Source organism: Dipodomys spectabilis, unplaced genomic scaffold (genome assembly GCF_019054845.1).
Source record: "Dipodomys spectabilis isolate Male_0828 unplaced genomic scaffold, ASM1905484v1 ptg000062l, whole genome shotgun sequence".
In the NCBI taxonomy this organism is placed as follows: Eukaryota; Metazoa; Chordata; class Mammalia; order Rodentia; family Heteromyidae; genus Dipodomys; species Dipodomys spectabilis.
Window position 1 is genome coordinate 480,548 of NW_024870739.1, and position 22,326 is coordinate 502,873.

General features: G+C 44.0%; 1 protein-coding gene across 3 annotated transcripts; it reads left to right on the forward strand.

Moving 5' to 3' along the window:
- The first annotated feature begins 8,579 nt into the window (after positions 1–8,579).
- Zfp3 (ZFP3 zinc finger protein) lies at positions 8,580–20,296 on the forward strand. 3 transcript variants are annotated; one of them, XM_042680645.1, is made up of 4 exons: positions 8,580–8,660; positions 8,911–9,014; positions 12,855–13,112; positions 18,612–20,296. In XM_042680645.1, the coding sequence occupies exon 4, from the start codon at positions 18,620–18,622 to the stop codon at positions 20,129–20,131; it is 1,512 nt and encodes a 503-aa protein (XP_042536579.1). In that variant the 5' UTR covers positions 8,580–8,660; positions 8,911–9,014; positions 12,855–13,112; positions 18,612–18,619; the 3' UTR covers positions 20,132–20,296. The 3 variants fall into 3 exon arrangements, with proteins under 3 accessions (XP_042536579.1, XP_042536581.1, XP_042536580.1); XM_042680647.1 differs by lacking the exons at positions 8,911–9,014; positions 12,855–13,112 and having other exon boundaries at positions 8,587–8,660; XM_042680646.1 differs by lacking the exons at positions 8,580–8,660; positions 8,911–9,014; positions 12,855–13,112 and adding an exon at positions 13,302–13,355.
- Positions 20,297–22,326: the final 2,030 nt, after the last annotated feature.

Here is a 22,326-nt window from a genome sequence, read left to right on the forward strand (position 1 = left end):
TCCAGCAGGAACTATATGTTTGTGTGGTCCTGGAACTTGAACTCAAAGCTTATGAACTGTCCTTGAGTCTTTTTTTTCCTCAAGTCTAGCACTCTACCACTGGAGCCACAGCTCCATTACTGGATTTTTTGTGGATAATTGGGAGATAAGAGTCTCTTGGAATTGTCTGCCCAAGGCTGGCTTCAAACCACAATCCTTAAGATCTCAGCCTCCCAAATAGCTAAGATTACAGGAATAAGCCACAAGCGCTCAGCTGGGAACTCCATTTTTAATAAAGTTACTTCAATACATGTGCTGCTGAGATTTCAGCCAGAGAGCAAACAGATGAAAGCTAGACTGAGAAGGGGAGTATCAGTGAAATAACCCTAACTGTACTTCAAACAACAAGGGCTTATCTTGCTTTCTGTGCCAGGCTCTGTATATAAGATATATAGTTTATAACTTTTCCACCCAGAGAATTCATGCTGGCGAGAAAGCGTTTGAATGTAATAATGTAATAAATGTGGCAATATTATGTTTCAGGCACATGTCAATCTATGACAACATTCAATAGTTATTTCCCCTTGGGCCAGTGGCTTATGTCTATAATCCTAGCTACTCAGGAGGATGAGATCTTAGGAGTGAGGTTTAAAGCCAATTGAAAGTGGAACTGGAGCCAGCTTTGAGCAAAAAAGATAAGGGACAATGCTCAGACCCTGAGTTCAAATTCCAATTCTGGTACAAAAACAAAAAAGCAAAAAAAAAAAAAAAAGAACAGACGTCACAAACTTAATTGTATGAGCTAGGTGCTGGTGACTCAAGCCTGTAATCCTAGCTACTCAGGAGGCTGAGATCTGAGGATCACAGTTCAAAGCCAGCCCAGGCAGGGAAGTCTGTGACACTCTTATCTCCAATAAATCATTAGGAAACCGGAAGTGGCGCAGTGGCTCAAGTGGAAGAGCCTCACCTTGAGGTGAAGAGCTCAGGGACAGCGCCCAAGCCCAGAGTTCAAGCATGACTGACAAAATAAACAAACAAACAAAAAACAAACCAAAACCAAAAAACTTAATTGTATGTATGGATTTATTCTTGTAATATAAAATTACTAGAGGAACAATATATTTATTTACATGTCTCTGTTTGCATACTTTATTGTGTACACGTCTGGGGGCATTAAATACAACTCACAGTTCACATTATTGTGTAACCATTCCCTCTATCCATCTCCTTACTTTAATTTTTCCTGAGATGAGAGTCATGCAGTGTAGGCTGGGCTTGCCTCAAACTCTCAATCCTCCTTTATCAGCCTCCTCAGGGCTGGAATTACAGGACTATACTGTTAGGTATTTAAAAAGAAGTAGCCGAGTAAGAACCACACTACGCATGTGGTATTCAGGTAAGAGGTGGGTTTATTCATCATTCCAGCTGGCACCTGGCCATGTTGGCCCTCCAAGTGTCCGGGCCTGGGCTAGGCCTTATCTAAAGTAGAGGCAGGGAAAGGTATGGCCACATCAAATCCAGATGTGACCTCAGCAGATGCAGATGGGACCGCTTCCAGGTGTGCCAGTTGCCTAGGTAACATAGGTACTGGGTGGAGACTTTGCTGCAAGGAGGGTGGAGTCTGTTTGCCATCCAGGAGTGGACCTTACATATACTGTTACCCTGCCTCTTGAACCTTTTCTCAAGCTAAATGAGAACTCTGCACTCATTTAAACACCAATTCTCTACCCTCATCCCAGCTACAGTCACTACCATTCTACTTCTGTCTCTATGAATTTGATTGTTCTAAGAACCCAATAAAAGAGAAACCATGTAATAGTTGTCCTTTTGTGCCTAGCTTATTTCATTTAGTAGAAAAAAAAAGCTCAAAATTCACCAACATTGTAGTGTGTTCTAGAATATTATTTTTCTCCCTTCCTCTTCTGCAGTTCTGGGAACCAAACCTTGGGCCTAACACATGCCAGACAGGCACTACCATTGGCCTATATTTCCATCTTCTCATTCTCTTTTTTTGTCAGTGGTAGGGCTTGAAGAAGTTAGGGCCTGAGTACTATCCCTAAACTTTTTCCTCAAGGCTAGTACCACTCCTGGTTTTCTAGTCAGAAGTTTCATGGACTTTGCTGCCTGGGCTGGCTTCAAACCATGATCCCCAGATCTCAGCCTCCTGAGTAGCTAGGATCACAATGGTGAGCTACTAGCACCCAGCTTTTTTTTTTTTTTTAAATTGCCTTGAGCTTGCTAGGCAGACACTGGACCACATGAGTCACACTCCCAGCATTCTTTGCGTTAGTGATTTTTCAGATAGGATTTTGTGATTTTTGCCTTGGGGTTGGCCTCAAACCATGACCCTCTTACCTAAACCTTCCAAGATTACAGCATAGCATCACAAAGCCCAGTGACAATCATTTTCTTTCTTTTTGTACTGATTATACTTGAAATAGGGTCTCATATCCTGTGTTGGAACACTCTTGGACTGACATCTGTCTATTTTATACTTACCATTATAGCTAGAATTACACACATCACTCCATCCAGGTATCCATGGAGAAGAGATCTCATAAACTTTCCTGCCCAGACTGGCCTCCAACAGCAATCCTCCCAATTTTAGCCTTCTAAGTAGCTAGAATGGCAAGTGTAAGCTACTAATATACAGTTCATCATTCCTTTCATTTTTGTTTTATTTTTATTTTTTATTTTTTTGTGCCAGTCCTGGGGCTTGAACTCAGTGCAGGGACTCTGTTCCTGAGCTGCTTTTGCTCAAGACTAGTGTTCTACCACTTGAGCTAAAGCTCCACTTCCAGCTTTTTAACTGTTTAACTGGAGATAAGAGTCTGCCTGGGCTGGCTTTGAACTGTGGCCCTCAGATCTCAGCCTCCTGAGTAGCTAGTATTACAGGTGTGAGCCACCAGTGCCTGGCTTGTATCTATGTTTTAAAATGTACGTTGGTAAAGAAATAATTTGAAAAAAATCTAGAGGGCTAATATAATTCCGTGGGAGAGTGCTTAACTAGCATGTGTGAGGTAATGGGTTCCATACCTAGCACTGCAGAAGGAAAAAAACAAACAAACCACTCTTCAAAAAGAAATTTACTGGATACCTGACTTACATAACTGCAACCCCTCTCTGTACATCACTTTTACAATAAAAAAAATCCAGAGGAGATAAATTTATTTTCTATATTGATTTATTAGCATTATTGGTCAACCTATGTTATTGGGGCTGGTCTCAAACTCCTGGGCTCAAAGATTCTTCTGGATGGGTCCTGGTTGTTCAAGCCTTCATCCTAGCTACTTGGGGGTGAGATCTGAGAACTGAGGTTTGAAATCAGCCCAGGGAGACAAATATGAGACTCTTATCTCCAAATTACCAGCAAAAAGCCAGAAGCTGAGAGCATATGGCTGAATTCAAGCCCCAATACTGGTGGGAACACACACATATCCTCCTGAGGAGCTGAGATTCCAGACACACATCACATGCTACTTGAATATTGAATTATTCTTTTTTTTTTTTTTCTTTGCCAGACCTTGGGGCTTGAACTCAGGGCCTGGGCTCTGTTCCTGAGCCTTTCTGTGCTCAAGGCTAGTGCTCTACCACTTGAACCACAGCGCCACTTGGGCTTTTTCTGTTTATGTGGTACTGAGGAATGGAACCCAGGGCTTCATGCACACTAGGCAAGCACTTATCACTAAGCCACATTCCCAGCCTTGAATATTGAATTTTGTGACTTAAAACATTGCATTTAAATCCTCTCCTTGCCCTTTTTTTTTCTCCTCTCCTTTCCTCCCTCCTGCTTCCTTTCCTTCCCTTCTCCTCTCTCTCTCTCTCTCCCCTACTTTTACTTTCCTTCCTTCTTCCACTCTTTGTCTTCCTCCTTCCTTCCCTTCCTTCCTTGCAGCTGCATAAAGTTGCCACTCAACCTTTTGTCTCATCCACTTCCCCAGGCAGATTCTCCTTTGTGGGCTTCGGGTGCCCTCTGGTGCCCAGCAAGGAAACTTTCCTTATCCTGGCTCAGAGAAGAGAAACCTTAAATAAGAAGTCAACGTTTCTTGCTCAAGATTAAGTTTACCCAATCGCACTGTTTCTTACAGAAACACTCTCTTGTTGCACCCTTCTATTTACATCCTTTCTGTGGTCCCAGGAAATCCCCTTACCTCCATACCTGGACAGTACACATCTTAGTGCAGCAGGTGCTAAATGTATGCCATGGAGCATTTCTTTTCTTTTTCTTTTCTTTGTCAGTCGTGGGGCTTGAACTCTGGCCCTGAGCTCTTCAGCTAAAGGTTACCATTTGACCCACAGTGCCACTTCCGGTTTTCTGGTGGTTAATTGGAGATAAAAGTCTCACAGACTTTCCTGCCTGGGCTGGCTTCGAACCGCCATCCTCAGATCTCAGCCTCCTGAGTAGGTAGCTAAGATTACAGGTGTGAACTACTGGCGCCTGGCTGAGCATTTCTCTTAAATCACACAAAAACTTTTTTCTACTATCACCCCATTTTACAGGAGAAGAAATAGAAGCTCAGTGTTACTTTTCCAGATACACAGTGCAAGTAAGTGGTAAAATTCAAAAGAGCAGTACCATCCTTAAAGGTGTCTTTAACCAGAACTTCAACCTTGAGAAGCTCTCTCATTTTTCTCTCTCCCTGACCTTTTTTTCTTGTCCTTTTTCTCCTTTTCCTTCCTCCCTCCTGCTTCCTTTCCTTTCCTTCTTTTCCTCTCTCTCTCCCTCCCCTACTTTCTTTTGCTTTCCTTCCTTCCTTCTTCCACTCTTTCTCTTCCTTTCTTCCCTTCCTTCCTTGCTGGGATGGGGAATATTCAACCCTCAAAATCATTGCATACACAAGACAGACATGTATGCTTCTCATTGTTAGAAACCTTTTTTAGAAGTACCAATACTTATATCTGTCCCAGAAATTTAAATTTTAATTAATGGTATTATAGACTGAATTGTGTCTTTTCCAAACCCCTAATTCCCAATGTGACTATACTTAGAGCTTTGAAGAAAGTAAAAGTTAAATGAGGTCACAGGATGAGGCCAATATGACAGATTTTTTTTTTTTTGTAGTTAATTGGAGATAAGAATCCCAGACTTTCTTGCCTGGGCTGTTTTTGAACTGTCTGGAGTAGCTAGGTTTACAGGTGTGAGCCACCTGTGTTCAGCCAAATGTCCTTTCAAGAAGAGGAAGAGATAGAGAGAAAAGGCTTGCGAGGACACAGTGTGGAGATGGCCATCTGCAAGACAAGAGGAGAGGCCTCAGGAGAAACCACACCTGCCAACACCTTGGTTTCAGACTTCAGCCTCCAGAACTGTGAGCAAATGAATGTTCTGTTGTTGAGGTTGTCCAGTCTGTGATACCCTTGCAGACTGACATCCATGCGCGCGCGCGCACACACACACACACACACACACACACATTTTGGTCAGTTGTGGGGCTTGAACTCTGGGCCTGCGCACTGTCCCTGAGCTTCAGCTCAAGGTGAGCCCCCTACCACAGTGCCACTTCCGGTTTTCTGGTGGTTAATTGGAGATAAGAGTCTCACTGACTTTCCTGCCCAGGCTGCCTTTGAACTGTGATTCTCAGATCTCAGCCTCCTGAGTAGCTAGGATTACGGCATGAGCCATTGGCCCCTGGCCATGCAGATAATTTTTGAAGCTTCCCAGGTAATTCTTCAGTGAACCCAGGATAAGAATCAGGGCAGGGCTGGGAAGATGGCTCAGTGGTAGAGCGCTTGCCTTGCATGACTGAGACCCTGGGTTCGATTCCTCAGCACCACATAAGCAAAATGAAAAAAAAAAAAAGCCAGAAGTGGCGCTGTGGCTCAAGTGGTAGAGCGCCAGCCTTGAGCTGAAGAGCTGAGGGACAGCACCCAGGCCCAGAGTTCAGGCCCCATGACCGGACCCAAAAAAAAAAAAAAAGAATCAGGGCAAATATAAGTTACACTGTTAAATTTGGTGGTGAGCCAAAGAGAAAATCCTAGGAGAACAGATATCCTTGGATTCTGGGGTGAAAAGAGAGTACTAACCCTTAGAACTTTTCTCAGAATGCAGAAAATGATGCCCCGGGGCTGGGAAGGTGGCTCAGTGGTAGAGCACTTGCCTTGCATGCCTGAGACCCTGGGTTCGATTCCTCAGCACCCCATAAGCAAAAAGAAAAAAGCCAGAAGTGGCGCTGTGGCTCAAGTGGTAGAGCGCTAGCCTTGAGCTGAAGAGCTGAGGGACAGTGCCCAGGCCCAGAGTTCAGGCCCGATGACCGGACCCAAAAAAAAAAAAGAAAAGAAAATGGTGCCCCGATTAACTCCATCTTCCCTTTTCATATTGTTTATTTGTTTTGGTAGAACTAGGGTTTGAACTCTGGACCTTGGACTTGTTAGGCTGGTACGCTGCTACCATCTGAGTCATGCCTTCAATCCTATTTTCTTTTTGCCAGTCCTGGAGCTTGAACTCAGGGCACTGTCCCTGAGCTCCTTTTGCTCAAGGCTAGTGCTCTAGCATTTGAGCCACTTCTGGCTTTTTCTGTTTATGTGGAACTGAGGATCGAACCTGGGGCTTCATGAATGCTAGGTGTGCATTCTACCACTAAGCCATGTTCCCAGCCTCTTCAGTTCTATTTTCTACTGTTCTTTTTGGGACAGGTTCTTGCCCCCTCTCCCCCTCCCCACTCATGGGTGCCTGAGTTGCAATTCTCCTACTTTAGGTTTTCCATCATCACTGAGATGACAGGCAAGTGCCATTCTGTCCAACTTCCTTCTGTGGAGATGGAGTTCTTGAGGACTTTTTTTGTTGAAAATGGTCTTGCTCTTGCAATCTCATGTAGTTTGGGATGGCAGGCATGTATTACCCTGCCAACTATGGGTTGGAAAAGGGTCTAAAGAACTTTTTCCGATAACTTTTTTTAGGCTGGCCTCAAATAATAATCCTCCGGTTCTCAAGCCTACTAAGCAGCTAGGATTACAAGTGTGAACCTCCAGGTGCTCAACTCCCCCTGACATTCTTCTAACCTCATTCTATTTACTCAGCCTTGGCACTCAAGATAAATACCATGTGTTTCACTCACTTTCCCTTTGGTTTATGACTAGTATTATTGGCATAAAACAATGCATGGTATTGTTTTTTTGCTGTTTGTTGCAAAGTATGCTACTGGATAATACATTTGTGTGGGTTGTTAGGAGAATTTACTCAGAATTTACAACAATATTCCAAGGGTAAATGTATGTATGTTAGGTATCAAACACAAATGCATATGGAAATAAGTCTTCCTCCTGGAAGGTGAGTCTATTGGTCTCGGGGTTCCTGAAGGTGGCTCATCTTCATGCCAGCATAGGATTTCCCAGAGGAATTCTAGTCACTAGGATTCCCTTGACAACATTAGAACTCTGTACTCTTTAGATTCCTAAATGGTTCTAATATATAGCCACCACTGAGGAGAACTGGTTTTAGGAGCTAGAGTCAAGTGTACTAGATAAAATCAGTAGACCCAACTGTCTTCCATTCTTGGTTTTAAGGTAGTCTGGGCACTTCCTAGAGATGAATGCAGATGCAAGATTGTGAAGGTAATTGACTCTTCTTGGATCATGGCTTAGAGAAAGACCTGAGCAGAGTGAAGAAAGCTGAAATAGGAGATGTAGGAAATGGGAAAACAAGCTGGTATGCATTAAAGACCTCTGGGGCTGGGCACCTGTGACTCATGCCTGCAATCCCTATTCAGGAAGCTGAGATCTGAGGTTCCATGCTCCAAGCCAGTTAGTTGGGGACAGAAATGTTCTTGAGATGCTTATCTCCAATTAACCACTAAGACTCCACAAATGGAACTGAAGTGGCAGGAGTGCCAGCCTTCAGCAAAAAAGCCCAGGGACAGCGCTCAGACCCTGAGTTCAAGCCCCTGCTCCTTATCCACCCCCACTCGCAGAGAAACAGCGAAGGAACAGTCATAAAGATTCTTAGGCACGAACAGGCCAGGCTTGTTCAAAGGAGAAGTAAGAACCAGAGCACAATGGCCTGTACAGCTCTCTCCCTGGCTCCCGGCCCGGGGAACTCACGCTCAGCTGGCGGCCGGGGTCCCGCCCGCACCCCCTGCGGCTCGCTCCTGCCCATCTCGGGGCGGGTCTCTCCGGACCACCCACCTGTCTTTAGGCTCTAGAGGCCCGCGTGTCTTCCAGGAACCCGGGGAAGGGAGTGAGGGGGTGGAAGGGCCCGTGGAAAGCGGAGCCATCCCCGCTCCTCGGATCATCCGCAGCAGCGCTCGGGAGAGCGGCTGGAGCGCGGAGCGGCTGGCGGGGCGGAAGTACATCCCCGGAGCCCCTCTAGGACACCCGGAGGACCCAGCTCGTCGGTGGTCCCGGGGTTGAGGTGGGCATGGCCCCGAGCACTGGGGCGTTCCGGGGAATCCGCTCGGCGGGGCCGGGGCCCGAGGGGTCCCCCGGAGTCCGGGTGAGAGCGGTGGGAAGCGACTCTGGGAAGGGCGAGCGGCAGCGGCCAGCCGACCACCTGCGCCTTGGCGAGAGCGGCGTGCGCTGATTGGCTGCAGCGCCGCCTGGAGTGTGCTGATTGGCTGCAGCGCCTCCCGGGTACCGGAAGTGGCCGGCGCGTCGCCCGCGACACCGAGGCGATGGCCGTGGGCTGTGTGCGGCAGCAGAGAGGCACTGGGAGCCCCGGCCGAGTGAGTGTGGGGCCGTAGCGGCCAACGGTGAGATCTCATTCCGTCTGGGCAGGGGTCGGTGGTGGGGGAGAAGGCGCTGGATATCCCTGCTTCCCCAGTCCTGGAGCTAAGCGGGAGCCCTAAATTTAGGCCCATTCCTGGCCCGAGTTTGCTGTGTGACCTTGGACATTTCTCTGTCTGCCCGCTCCCCCTCCTCCGGCCTCCATTTACCCATTTGCAAGCCGAGATGGTGGATCCTGGGGACTGTCAGCTGTGATTCGATACCTGTCAACTGCAGGAACTGGAGACGCTGAACCCGATGTGGGGACTTACGGAAACGTGGTCCGTCCCCTCCCCCCCAACAGTTCCATCCCCAGCTAAACCTCTGGGACCAAATGATAGGTAAAGGTTAACGCCCCTGTGCCAGATTGAGTCCTGTACTCCCAGACAGGATACTGAGATGCAGTTGTGGAAAAGAGTTAATAGAAATCTTTTGATTGTGGGTACCAAAGAAAGGGCACAGGAATGGAATAGCACTTTAAATATCACTGATAGGATAAATAACTTGTTTTATAAATGAACATGGACATCAGCTGTGTGTCAGATACTGTCTTGGGCTCTTAAGGTGCAAAATGAATGAAATCTTCAGTTAGCCCTGAAAAGTATAGAAGTTCAGTCCTGGGGTTTGAACTCAGGGCCTTGCACTTGTGAGGCTGGCACTCTACTACTAGAGCCACCCCTCTGTTTTTTGCTGGCTATTTTGTATAAATTTTTTTTTTTTTGGTCTGGTCGTGGGGCCTGAACTCTGGGCCTGGGCGCTGTCCCTCAGCTCTTCAGCTCAAGGCTAGCACTCTACCACTTGAGCCACAGCGCCACTTCTGGCTTTTTCTTTTTGCTTTTGGGTGCTGAGGAATCGAACCCAGAGCCTCATGCACGCAAGGCAAGCACTCTACCACTGAGCCACCTTCCCAGCCCCCTTTGCTGGCTATTTTGGAGATGGAGTCTAGTAAACTTTTCTGTTTGAGCTGACCTTGAACTGCAGTCCTCCTGATCTAGGCTCACAGGCCTGAACCACTGACATCTGACAGTTGTAGGAGATTTTATTCCAATAAATGGAAAATGTGTTATGTAGATAAGCCATACAAATTCACTTAACAAACACCTAGTATACATTGGGAATACCAAAATGAATGGAACATCATCCTTGGACGTGGTCTAGAGAAGAAAATAGAAGTGTATGTAAACTAACAGTACAGTGGCATGACTATTTGCTGCTGAAGTCTGTCTGTTTTAGGGACTATGGTCAGGAAGAAAATGGAGACTATACATGTTGCAAAAGGTGGACAATAATATTCCAGGAAAAGAGACTAATTTGTTCTCAAAGGCAAAGAAACTTTATAAAGAATAAGAAATCATGCTGCTAATACTAGCTACTCAGGAGGCTGGGAGCTGATGATGATTGCAGATGGAAGGAGCTGGGGCAGAAAAGTACATTAGACTCTTCAATAAACAACCAAAAAAACCCACAAATAAAAATGAACTTTACAAGTTTGGTGGGGGGGGGGGGGAGGATGGGAAGGGATGGGAAGGGGAAACAAAGGAGGAGGCTACAATGCTTGATAAGAAATGTACTCATTGTCTTGCCCATGTAATTGTGACCCCTCTGTACAGTATTTTCACAATAAAAAAAAAAAAGAGAAAAAAAGACAAAAAAAACCCACAAATGGAGCTGTGGCTCAAGTGGTTAGAGGTCTGTCCTTGAGCAAAAAAGCTTAGGGACAATGCACAGATCCTGAGTTCAAGCCACAGAACTTGCAACAAGAAAAAAAAAAAGGAAAGCTGGGCACCTATGGCTCACGCCTGTAATCCTAGCTACTCAGGAGGCTGAGATCTGAGGATCACGGTTCAAAGCCAGCCCAGGCAGAAAACTTCCTGTGAAACTCTTACCTGCAATTAAGCACTCAAAAACTGAAAGTGATACTGTGGCTAAATTGGTAGTAAAACAACTCATGAACAGTGTCCATACCCTGAGTTCAAGTTCCACAACTACCACCACCACCAACAAAAGCCGAGTGCTGAGATCTGAGGAACACAGTTCAAAGGCAGCCCAGACAGGAAAATCTGAAAACTGGAAGTGGTGCTGTGGCTCAAAGTGGTAGAACACTAGCCATGAACTGAAGAGCTTAGGGCAATGCCCAGGGCCAGAGTTCAAACCCCATGAACCCCCCCCCCCCCCCCCCCCCCCCCGCACTGCGAAAAGGAAATATTTGGGTTGCAAGTCACTTCAAATGGAATTTCCTCTTGTTTTTGGAGACTTTGAGATAGGAGATGGAGAAGGGAAACAAGGCTTACCACCAGGGCATTATGAGCCCCATGAAGAAGTGAAGGCCTAAGGGAGCAATAACTAGGAAGTGGTATGGAAAAAGAGATTATAAAGGAAGAGGTAAGAAAAGAGCCAATGAAATGCTGATTCAGAGGGCCAAGAGGGAACCTTCTTCCTGCGGATGCTAGTGAAGAATCTGAGATGGAGGTGGTCTATGTATCAGATGAGTCTCTGGTACAGATACCCTCTTGGCCTTTCAGAAGTTAAGGGAAAGGGTCTGTAGTCTGTTAAGGTTATTATTTTCTTTTTTGGCGGTGGTGGGATAATATGGTTTAAACTTGTGCTTGCCAGACAAGCAGGTGCTCTTACCACTTGAACCACCACCCTGGGCCTTTATACTTTTGCTATTTTTCTTTCTTTTTTGCCAATCCTGGGCCTTGGACTCAGGGCCTGGGCACTGTCCCTGAGCTTCTTGTGCTCAAGACTAGCACTCTACCACTTGAGCCACAGCACCACTTCCAGCTTTTTCTGTGTATGTGGTACTGAGGAATCAAACCCAGGGCTTCATGCATGCTAGGCAAGCACTCTACCATTAAGCTACATTCCCAGCTTTTTCATATAGGTTCTTGCATTTACTTGGGCCAACCTGGATGCTAATCATCCGTGTGTATGTGTGTTCGCACTGGGGATTGACCTCAGGGCCTCACTTTTTTCCTGAAGACCAGCTCTCTACCACTTCTGCAACACTTCCAGTTTTGGCTTTTTGTTGGTGGTGGTGGTGGTTGGGCCTTGTCCCTCAGCTCTTCAGTGCAAGACTAATGCTCTACCACTTGAGCCACAGTACCACTTAAGGTTTTCTGGTGGTTTCTTGTAGATAAGAGTCTCACCGACTTTCCTGCCCGGACTGGCTTTGAACCTCGATTCTCAGATCTCAGCCTCCTGAGTAGCTAGGATTATAGGCATGAGCCACTGGCACCTGGCCAGTTTTGGCTTTTTGCTGGTTAATTGAGATAAGATAGTTCATTGGTTAATTTGGAGGTGTAGTTTAGTAAACTTCAGATTTGTTTGCCTGGACTGGCTTTGATCCATGATCCTCAGATCTCAGCCTCCTGAGTAGCTAGGATTACAGACATGAGCCACCAGTGCCTGGCATGATCTTTCTATTTGTACTTCCTGCATAACTGGGATGACAGGTACCAGCTTTTTATTTTTTGAGATAGGAGTCTTTGACTTTTTGCCTAGGTTGGCCTTGAGCCATGATTCTCTCAATCTCAGCCTCCTGAGTAGCAAGAATTATACATCACCCTTGGCCATCACCCTTGATTGGCATAGTTAACATTTCCTCTGTAAGTAACAGAATCCAACTCAAGATGGTTTACTCGTATTCAGACACCCTGGATTCCATTCCTAGCACTGAAAAAATAATAATAAAAGGAGGGAAGGAAGGAAGGAAAGAAGGGAAGAAAAGGATTTGGATTGTAATTGTAGCTCAGTTCTTGCCTAGCAGGGTCCTGGGTTTGATCCCTAGCATAAAACAAAGCAAGTGGGCTGGGAAGGTGGCTCAGTGGTAGAGTGCTTGCCTTGCATGCATGAGGCCCTGAGTTCGATTCCTCAGCACCACATAAGCAGAAAAAGTCAAAAGTGGCACTGTGGCTCAAGTGGTAGAGCACTAGCCCTTGAGTTGAAGAACTTAGGGACAGTGCCCAGGCCCAGAGTTCAGGCCCCATAACTGACAAAAAAAAAATGACAACAAAAAAAACCAAGTATATAAACTATCATAAATGTTAGGCTTGACTTCATCTTGGCTCTTGATCTTGGCTCTATTTCCCCTTGACTTTTTCCTCTCTCTTCCTCTCTCTCTCCCTCCCTTCTTCCCTTCCTCCCTCCCTCTCTCTGTCTCTCTCTTTCTTTCTTTCTAGCTCTGACATGGCAGCAGCAGGTCCAGGCAGCAGGGTACAGAAGTGTCATCCTGTGATTCTCTCAGGATGGCAGGAGAGTAGTTCCAGATGCTCCTGGCAAAAATCCTCAAAATGTTGACCCTGTTGAAGCAGATGTCCTCGTCTGAACCTGGAATTCCTAAATCCCTGCTCTTTGTGAACCAGTCACATGCAAGAGAGATGGAACTTCTCTGTCTGTGCTAAATTGGCTGGAGCACACTCCTGGAGATTTTGGGTAAGGTAAGATCTCCTATAAAGTAGCAAAATCACTGGAATCCTTCTTTGCTCCACCAGCCCACAAAATGAAAGTATTTGTATCCTCTCATTTAATTGTATATTTACATCTAAAATATTTTCATTTAATTTTTCTCTTTTTTTGTTTCTCTGTTTTTGTCTCTCTCTATTGTGACTGGCCATGTTATATAGCAAGCTCCTCAAATTGAAGCTCCTTCTTCCTCAGCCTCCTGAGTGCTAGGATTATAGGTATGTGACACTGCATCTGGCCCAGTGTGTTCTCATTTCTAATCATAAAGATTATTTTTGGTCCTGGGGCTTGAACTCTCAAGGCTAGTGCTCTACCACTTTGAGCCACAGCGCCACTTTTTTTTTTTCTTAGTATTTCCAGTGTTTATTAGTAGCTTCATCATCTACATTCAAAACCAGCATTCTGCTTGAGTTACCTCTTAACTTGAATACTTCATAAATGAGTAATACATTTGGGGAGGTTAGGGAGGTACCTGTTGTCAGTAACTTTCATTTATACTTAATGCTGCAGTTTTAAAGCTTTTAAAATGAAGAACCCTATAATAATGAATTATGTCCAAATTGATTTGTTTTTAGTCAGTTGGGACTACCCCGTAGATCTGGAACCATTGCACCTTAGGAAAGGGGATGAGGACGCTTGCAAATATAAAGGAATCCTGACTTTTACACAAATAATTCTCTTAAAAAGATAAATGTATTACATAAGCACCATGAAACAGTGAAACCTGCTTATATTAAAAAAAAATAAGTGAAGCTTTGTTTGGACATTATTTCCTTGCAAGAGGAGTACATATCCTTAGTAAACAGCTACCACATTTACAAGTCAAATCTCCTTGATACTTAGGTAGGACTGGAAGCTAGAAAATATGAAAGAATGAGCTTTGAAATAATCATTACAGCTACGGTGATATCAGCGACAGTAGCCAGATAATTGCTAGAGCAATTAGCTCTTTTGGTTAAAGGCCTAGGATATGTTTAATCCCTCTTCTGACCTGTTGTTAGCTTTTCCCAGAAAAACAAGTATCTGCTCCACATTCAGACTAATCCTAAACCCAACTAGCTTCAAAAGAGAAATTAGGCAAGAGAACTGGGGTTACTGTGAATTCATTCTTACTACTAAGAAAACAACAAACTGCATGTCCATAGATGGTGTTATTAGCAGTCTCATCTTCATATATGGGCAGCACAATTAAACTTAGAATTTCAAATAACCCAACATGATTCATTTTCAACCAAGTTTTTTCCTTAAAAAGTATTCTAATATGGGCTGGGAAGGTGGCTCAGTGGTAGAGTGTTTGCCTTGCATGTATGAGGCCCTGGGTTCCATTTCTCAGTACCTCATAAACAGAAAAAGCTGGAAATGGCACTGTGGCTCAAGTGGTAGAGCGCTAGCCTTGAGCTAAAGAGCTGAGGGACAGTGCCCAGACCCAGAGTTCAGGCCCCATGACCGACCAAAAAAAAAAAAAATCCTTACCAAGTTATCTCTAAAAAGTCCCTTCTCAACAGGTCTTTAAATGTGACATGTTAGTTCTGTGCTAGAGAAGTAGTAATGAAATATTAACAAGTGTGCACTAGTACCTTGCACTATAAATCCTGAAAAGCAAATCTGAGTATTAGCACACAAATCTATATGTACCAACTGCAATTCTTAGATTAGAAGTGACTTCTTTTCTCTTTACTATACCTTTTTTCTGAGGGCCACCCTTGTAAAAAACATCAACTTGTGCCAGGTGGGGGTGGTTTGTTTTTCTTAAACCAAAGAAAGCATTGCCAAATATGCTGATCTTCTGCCTCATCTACTCAAGAGTACTTGGTTCAAGTTGCTACTGCTCTCACCATATGAAACCAGTACATATATGTATTAAGATCTTCATGAAAAATTCTTCAGAGCAGTTTACTCCCCATCTTTCACTTCCTGCCTAAATCCAAGTTAAATTATATGCTTTCCATTGGTCTTTAAGGCAGTTTGATTCTGCACAATCCTTTCTTTTCAGTGTCACAGTAGCTGTTCACATATATTAAATATAGATACGTTCTGATCTTGACATCTACACACTTAACAAAAGCAGCTTTGTACTTTGGTGTGTTTTGTTTTGTTTTTACTATGATGGCTCACAAAAAGCAGTTTTCTCATTTCTAAGCATGGTACTTTACAATTTTTAATGCATTAATATAACAGTGCATTGGAAAAGTACTGAGTCTCTACAAAATAGCTTTACATATTTTTAAAAAAGGGAAGTGGTGCTGTGGCTCAAGTGGTAGAGCGCTCGCCTTGAGCTGTAGAGCACAAGGACAGCGCCCAAGCCCAGAGTTTAAGCCCCATGACAAAAAAAAAAAAAAGAATGTGATTTTTCACTTACACAAGCATAAGTTTTTTAATATTTCCACAAGATGAATACTCAAACTATAAGTCATTATACAGTGTGCCACAGTGATGGGCTTAGGACAGTTATACACTTACAAGATCCTAGTTAGTGTTATTTACATGACGTGTCCAGCATCACCTAGTCTGAAAGGTGAACAAATGGTATTCAGAATATGATTTACTTAAGTGTCAACTAATAGCTGGGAGCGACATAGCTTTAAGTCACCAGTTATGAAATACATACTGTAACTTAGCCTTCACCAGGAATTTTCTTTGCTTTTCTATGATGTGGCAATCTAAAATATCAACATGAAACAGATGGGAGCCATTGCTAAAGTATATCTTTTAAGATAATAAAGGAAGAACTTATAAGTATACATAACTAAATTATCAGTAACAGGAACTCTCAAACCATCTGTAATTGAAATCAAACTTTTAAGCCTAAAACATTACCTTTTAAGTATTTTCTTTGATTCTATAAGAAACATTTGAGGCTGGGAAGGTGGCTCAATGGTAGAGTGCTTACCTTGCGTGCATAAGGCCCTGGGTTTGATTCCTCAGCAGAAAAAACTGGAAGTGGCACTGTGGCTCAAGTGGTAGAGCGCTAGCCTTGAGTTGAAGAGCTGAGGGACATAGCCCAGGAAGACTTGGATATCATTGGCTTCTCCCTCTTCTTTACATGTTATAAACAGTCACACCAGATCTTGCAAAGCTTGGCCTCCAGTCTGTTTCCTCTTCATGCCCTGGTTAGATTGTATCACATCTTGATGGTTGCTTCAGCTGCTGATTTCTGTGTCACACCCACAGCTGTCTTGTTCAGAAACTAAATGGTTATTAGTGTGTATCTACTTGAAATGCTTGTCTGACCAGAGACTTCATCATTCTTGCTTTAAAACCATACGTTGGGGGGTCGGGGGGGAGAGGCGGGGAATGGATGGGAAGGGGAAACAAAGGAGGAGACAACAATGCTTGATAAGAAATGTACTCATTACCTTGCTCATGTAATTGTAACCCCTCTGTAAGGTATTTTCACAATTAAAAAAACTTATTAATAAAAAAAATTCACACAGAAACATAGAATAAAATAAAACCATACCATGTTTAGCACTGACTAAATGAAGTCCATCCCTGCCCATCCCCGCCATGACTTTCTTCTTCCACAGCTAATACTGTTATTTGTGGAATTATTATATTCCTCAGTGTTGCTGTGGTTTGCAAAGACACCAATCTAATCAAAGAGTCACTTTAGGTTGCTTGCATCCTGAGTAAAAGGTCAGGCATATTTCCCCATCATTTGTTGTGGACTGCTGAATTCCCAGGAAAGTTGTATTAGGAATCAGTTTGCCTTAATACAAAGCAAAACAACAACAACAAACTAACCCATAATGGCTTCAACAAAGCAAAAGCTTTTTTTCTTTTTTTTTTCCTTCTAAAAGAAGTGTGGAGGCAGGAAGTCACCAGGAGCCCTGGTTCCTCTAGCTCTGATTCCTGATCCTAGAGTATTTGTGTACTCATGATCCAAGATGGTACTCCAGCTGTCAATCACACTGTGCCCAAGAAACAACAGGGAAAGAGGGAAGAAATGTATCCCTTCCTGCTCTGAGCCTTCCCAGTATTCAGTATACTTTTATTTGTATTTCACTCTCTCATTGGCCACCATTTGGTCACATGGTCAAACCCAGCTGCAAAGGAAGTTGAGTTCTGTATTATTTTGTAGCTAGGCTCATTGCCACTCCAGATTAATTCATTATTTTGTTGTAAGAAGATGGGGCAGGAATACATGTTGGGTTGGAAATTGGCTTTTTCTTGTGATTAATTGAAGATAAGAACCTCATGGAGCTGGGAAGGTGGCTCAGTGGTAGAGCGCTTGCCTTGCATGCATGAGGCCCTGAGTTCGATTCCTCAGCACCACATAAGAAAAAAGAAAAAAGCCGGAAGTGGCGCTGTGGCTCAAGTAGTAGAGTGCTAGCCTTGAGCTGAAGAGCTGAGGGACAGCACCCAGGCCAAGAGTTCAGGCCCCATGACCAGACCCCCCCCCCCAAAAAAAAAAAAAAAAAAAAGAACCTCATGGACTTTCTTACTGAGGCTGGTTTTGAATTAAAGTCCTCAGATCTCAGCCTCCTGAGTAGCTAGGATTACAGGTGTGATCCACCGGCACCCTGCTACTTAAAATCAGTAGGAAAGAGAATTATTTAGTCGATTGTACTGATAAAATTTAGAAGCCATCTGGAGAAAATAAAAGCCAGACTCTGACTTTATTAAAATGTAGGAAATTAATTAGAGTCACATTTTGAATGAGTAACAACTATATATAGTGCCCTGGTCCACAGAGCTAGTGAAAAAATCACAGAGCTAGACTAAGAATAAATTCTCATTACTTTTTTATTACTACTTTTTTCTTTTTTTGCTGGTCCTGGGGCTTGAACTCAGGGCTTTGTACTCTTATTTATTAGCTTTTTCCACTCAAGGCTGGCATTCTACCCTCCCTCATTTCCGGCATTTAGCTGTTTAATTGAAGATAAGAGTCTCACAGTTTTGTCTGCCTGTGCTGGCTTCGAGCCTCGATTCCCAGCTCTTAGCCTCCTGAGCAGCTAGGATTACAGGTGTGAGCCACTGGTGCCCATCTTTTTACTATTCATTTTGTGGGTACTTTATGTGTAAACTCAAAAGATATAATCCTAGCTACTCAGGAGGCTGAGATCTGAGGACTTTAATTCATTTTTGTCATTTTTGTTCCTTCTCTCGCCCTTTTTCCATATATTCATCTCTCAGTATTGCCATCATTTACCTAAATGTTTTGTGATATTAGCAACATCCAATTCTACCCCAACTGACTCCTAAAAGTTACGGAACTTTTAGCAGCACCTCTTTATCATCCATTTCCTCTTGCTGTCTTTAAATCTCTGCCTCTGATACTTTTCCCCTTTTCAGTCAGCATCTGCCCTCTAGCACGTCCACCATGCTGTCTGCTCCAGCTCCTTCCTGTCATTCATTGTACCAGATGCCAGGACTGTCTTTGAGTTTCTCCAGCACCGTGTCCAAGCAAGTACTACTCTGGCTAATTAGATAGGATACAGCCATTTCATGTACTGACTCTTTTCTCATTTCAGATTGTGAGATGGGGACTGAGAGAAAGGTGATTCCCAAGGAAGAAATCTCCGAAGAAACTGAGTCACACAGGCCACCATTAGAGAAATTTGCAAAAGTGGCTTACCAAGGTCACAAGTTTAAAACATCCTGTGAGGATGACATGTTGGAGAGGCATTTGAGGGAGTCCTCACAAGAGATTATAGAGCACATGTCTCCCCAACAGAGAGACTTTACATCAGAGCCAGTTGTCTTTCAGTCATCTCCCTCGAGTGAGAAAGAGCCAGAGAACAGCAAGAGGGAGACAGTCTGTAGCCCCATCCCGAGTCTTGTGGCACATCAAGAAAGTTCTACAGCAGAGAGGGTTGGTACATTTGCTGCCTCCAGTCAAAACTTCACAGTGAGTAGTCTAGAACTTAGTGAAACACTAAGGACTTCTGTGGGAGAAAAGCCACACACCTGTAAAGAATGTGGAAAAGCCTTTAATCAGAACTCCCATCTCATCCAGCATATGAGAGTTCACAGTGGAGAGAAACCCTTCGAGTGCAAAGAGTGTGGGAAGCCATTTGGAACCAACTCCAGCCTTCGAAGACACCTGAGAATTCATGCTGGCGAGAAGCCCTTTGCTTGCAATGAATGCGGGAAGGCCTTCATCCAGAGTTCACATCTCATCCACCATCATAGAATTCATACGGGAGAGAGACCCTATAAGTGTGAAGAATGTGGTAAAGCCTTCAGTCAGAACTCAGCCCTGATTCTCCACCAGAGAATCCACACTGGAGAGAAGCCTTACGAGTGCAATGAATGTGGGAAGACCTTTAGGGTTAGCTCTCAGCTTATTCAGCATCAAAGAATTCATACCGAAGAAAGATATCATGAGTGCCACGAGTGTGGCAAAGCCTTCAAGCATAGCTCAGGCCTCATTCGACATCAGAAGATTCACACTGGAGAAAAACCGTATCTGTGCAATGAATGTGGGAAAGGCTTTGGGCAGAGTTCTGAGCTTATCCGCCATCAAAGAATCCATACGGGGGACAAACCCTATGAATGCAATGAGTGTGGGAAAACTTTTGGCCAGAACTCGGAGATTATTAGACATATTCGAATCCATACTGGTGAGAAGCCCTATGTGTGTAAAGAATGTGGGAAGGCCTTCAGGGGGAACTCGGAACTGCTTCGACATGAGAGAATTCACACAGGAGAGAAGCCCTATGAGTGCTTCGAGTGCGGAAAGGCTTTCAGGCGCACCTCCCACCTCATCGTCCACCAGCGCATTCATACCGGAGAGAAACCTCATCAGTGTAATGAGTGTGCAAGAACCTTTTGGGATCATTCTGAGCTGCTGCTCCATCAGAAAATCCATGTTGGAGAGAAACCTTATGAATGTACGGAGTGTGAGAAAACATTCAGCCAGCATTCCCAGCTTATCATGCATCAGAGAATTCACACTGGCGAGAAGCCTTACGAGTGTCAAGAGTGCCAAAAGACCTTTAGCCGGAGTTCTCACCTCCTTCGGCATCAGAGTGTTCACTCTATGGAGTGATCTAGAAAACTGGAAAGGTGCGGTGGAGAGTCGGAAGTCAGACTTAGTATTTGTCATCTGTCCTCCCGTTCAGGTCTATCTTCAGATCACCCGAATGGACAGAAAAAAACTGTCTTTTCACCATTGTTTTCACAGTTGGTTGAAAAAATAAGGCACTTTTATTAACTGAGAGGTTTCAATATACTGAGTTAAATCACGAAAGTTGTTTCAGGCCTTAATTCCCCACTGTCCCTCTTTCCTCCCCTTCCTCTGTCCCGCCTTCATGGATCTTGTAACCCTAGGGGTGTGTATCTGCCGTCTAGCTGAATTGTTGAGCTTTGTGAGAAGTGGGGGGAGGGGGGAGACAGGCTTTTCCACCTCCAAAGAATTAGGAAGTTGGCTCATTGGATGGTACCTACTGAGGTCATGACCTAGAGTGTACACCTCATTCTCCTGTCCATTTGTTTATTTTTGGAGGAATTTAGTAAGCTTTTGTTAACTTCAAAATCTTCCAGCTGCTGGAAAGTTCCCTTAAAGGTGGCCACTAGCGGCACACGCCTATAATCCTAGCTACTCAGGAGGCTGGGCGTTCTAAGGATTGGGAGTTCAAAGCCAACTTGAGCACGAAAATCTCTAACCACCAAAAAGCTGAATGTGGAGCTGTGGCCTAAGTGGCAGAGCCTCAGCCTTGAGTGGACAAAGTAAAAGAACCAGCACAACAACAAAAAGGATGGCAGCATTAATGGAAAAGCAGGACGCATGGATCATCTCATAGCTCATCCCTGCAAGGCTTTCCATCCATCTGAAGAGGGTGTCATGAAGAAATTGGCCAGCAGTTTATAGGATTGTAAGTTAAATCTGTAGAGTCCAGAAGGGCCAGTTATCTCCTTGCCTGATAGGTAAGAAAGACACGAGGTAGAAAAGATTCTTAAGCCGCTATTCCTACCTCTGGGCTGCTCAGGCAGACTGTTCCCAAGAATTCTGCAGGATCTACTTGTGGTCCCAGTGCGAATGGCTGCGTGGAGATCTCGTGTGAAAGTAGCAGAGGACAGAGCAGCTCACATCTGCCAGGTTCCTGGCCATGGTGATGAGCTGGTTCACCTGACTAACAAAGCCTTGCCAAAGCACTTAAGCTCACCGCTGGGACCCTGGCTGGTAGACCAAGATGTGACAGTCTCATGTGACCTGTTCAATATGCCTCCATGGTCTCTGTTCTGTGGGTTAGTCCTTCCTAAAGGAAACAGCCTCCATTTCTCAGGTTTCCATCTTTGAGAAGGAGGGTAGTGTAGGGATTGCACTGGCGGGACTCTAGCAGGCCTGGTGTGTGTGTGTGTGGTGTGGGAGTGGCACAGTGAATGGGGCCCTCCACCTGCTGGCCACCGTATGGTCTCATCTAACATGAAAGCAGTTGAAACTCATGTTTCACCCAGCCCAGTAAGTCCTTTTTAAAAACACTAACTTTATATATTTTCATTGTTCTATTTTTATTAACCTTAACACTATTAATTACTAATATTTATTATTTACTGTGTGTCTGGCACAACTGACAGTTTACATTGTTTTCACAGCATTTGTTGTGAGTAGTTTTTTAAAGAAATCTTTATTGAGATAATTTACATATCATAAAATAGACATTTTAAATGTTTAGTTGAGTGATTTGTTGTTAATTTACAGCATTGCACAGTTGCTATCAGTAATGTTTTTATTAATATCAACACTATTAATAATTACTAATATTTATTGATTATTTACTGTGTGCCTGGCACAACGGACAGTTTACATTTGTTTTCGCAGCATTTGTTGATGTGAGTACTGTTTTTAAAAAAAGTTTTGAGATAATTTACATATCATAAAATCGACCAGTTTTAAATGTTCACTTGAGTGATTTGTTTGTTATTAATTTACAGCATTGCACAGTTACCATCAGTAATGTGGGTATTACCCCAAGTTAAATGGGTGGAGCAAGAGGCAGGCAATATTAAATAATTTGCCAATGATCACATATCTAGTAGATTCTAGAGTCACCATTCCAATGCCAGTCCATTTCACCACTATGCATTTGGTGGGGTAGGCTGATTCAGTACTGCCTTATATGAAATTCTTTGCACATTTATTTATTGCCTGTTCCAGAGCTTCAAATTTTTGCATGGCTTGCTTACTCATAGCACTACTACTTGAGCCATGGCTTCAGTCTGAGTTTTTGCTGGTTAATTGGA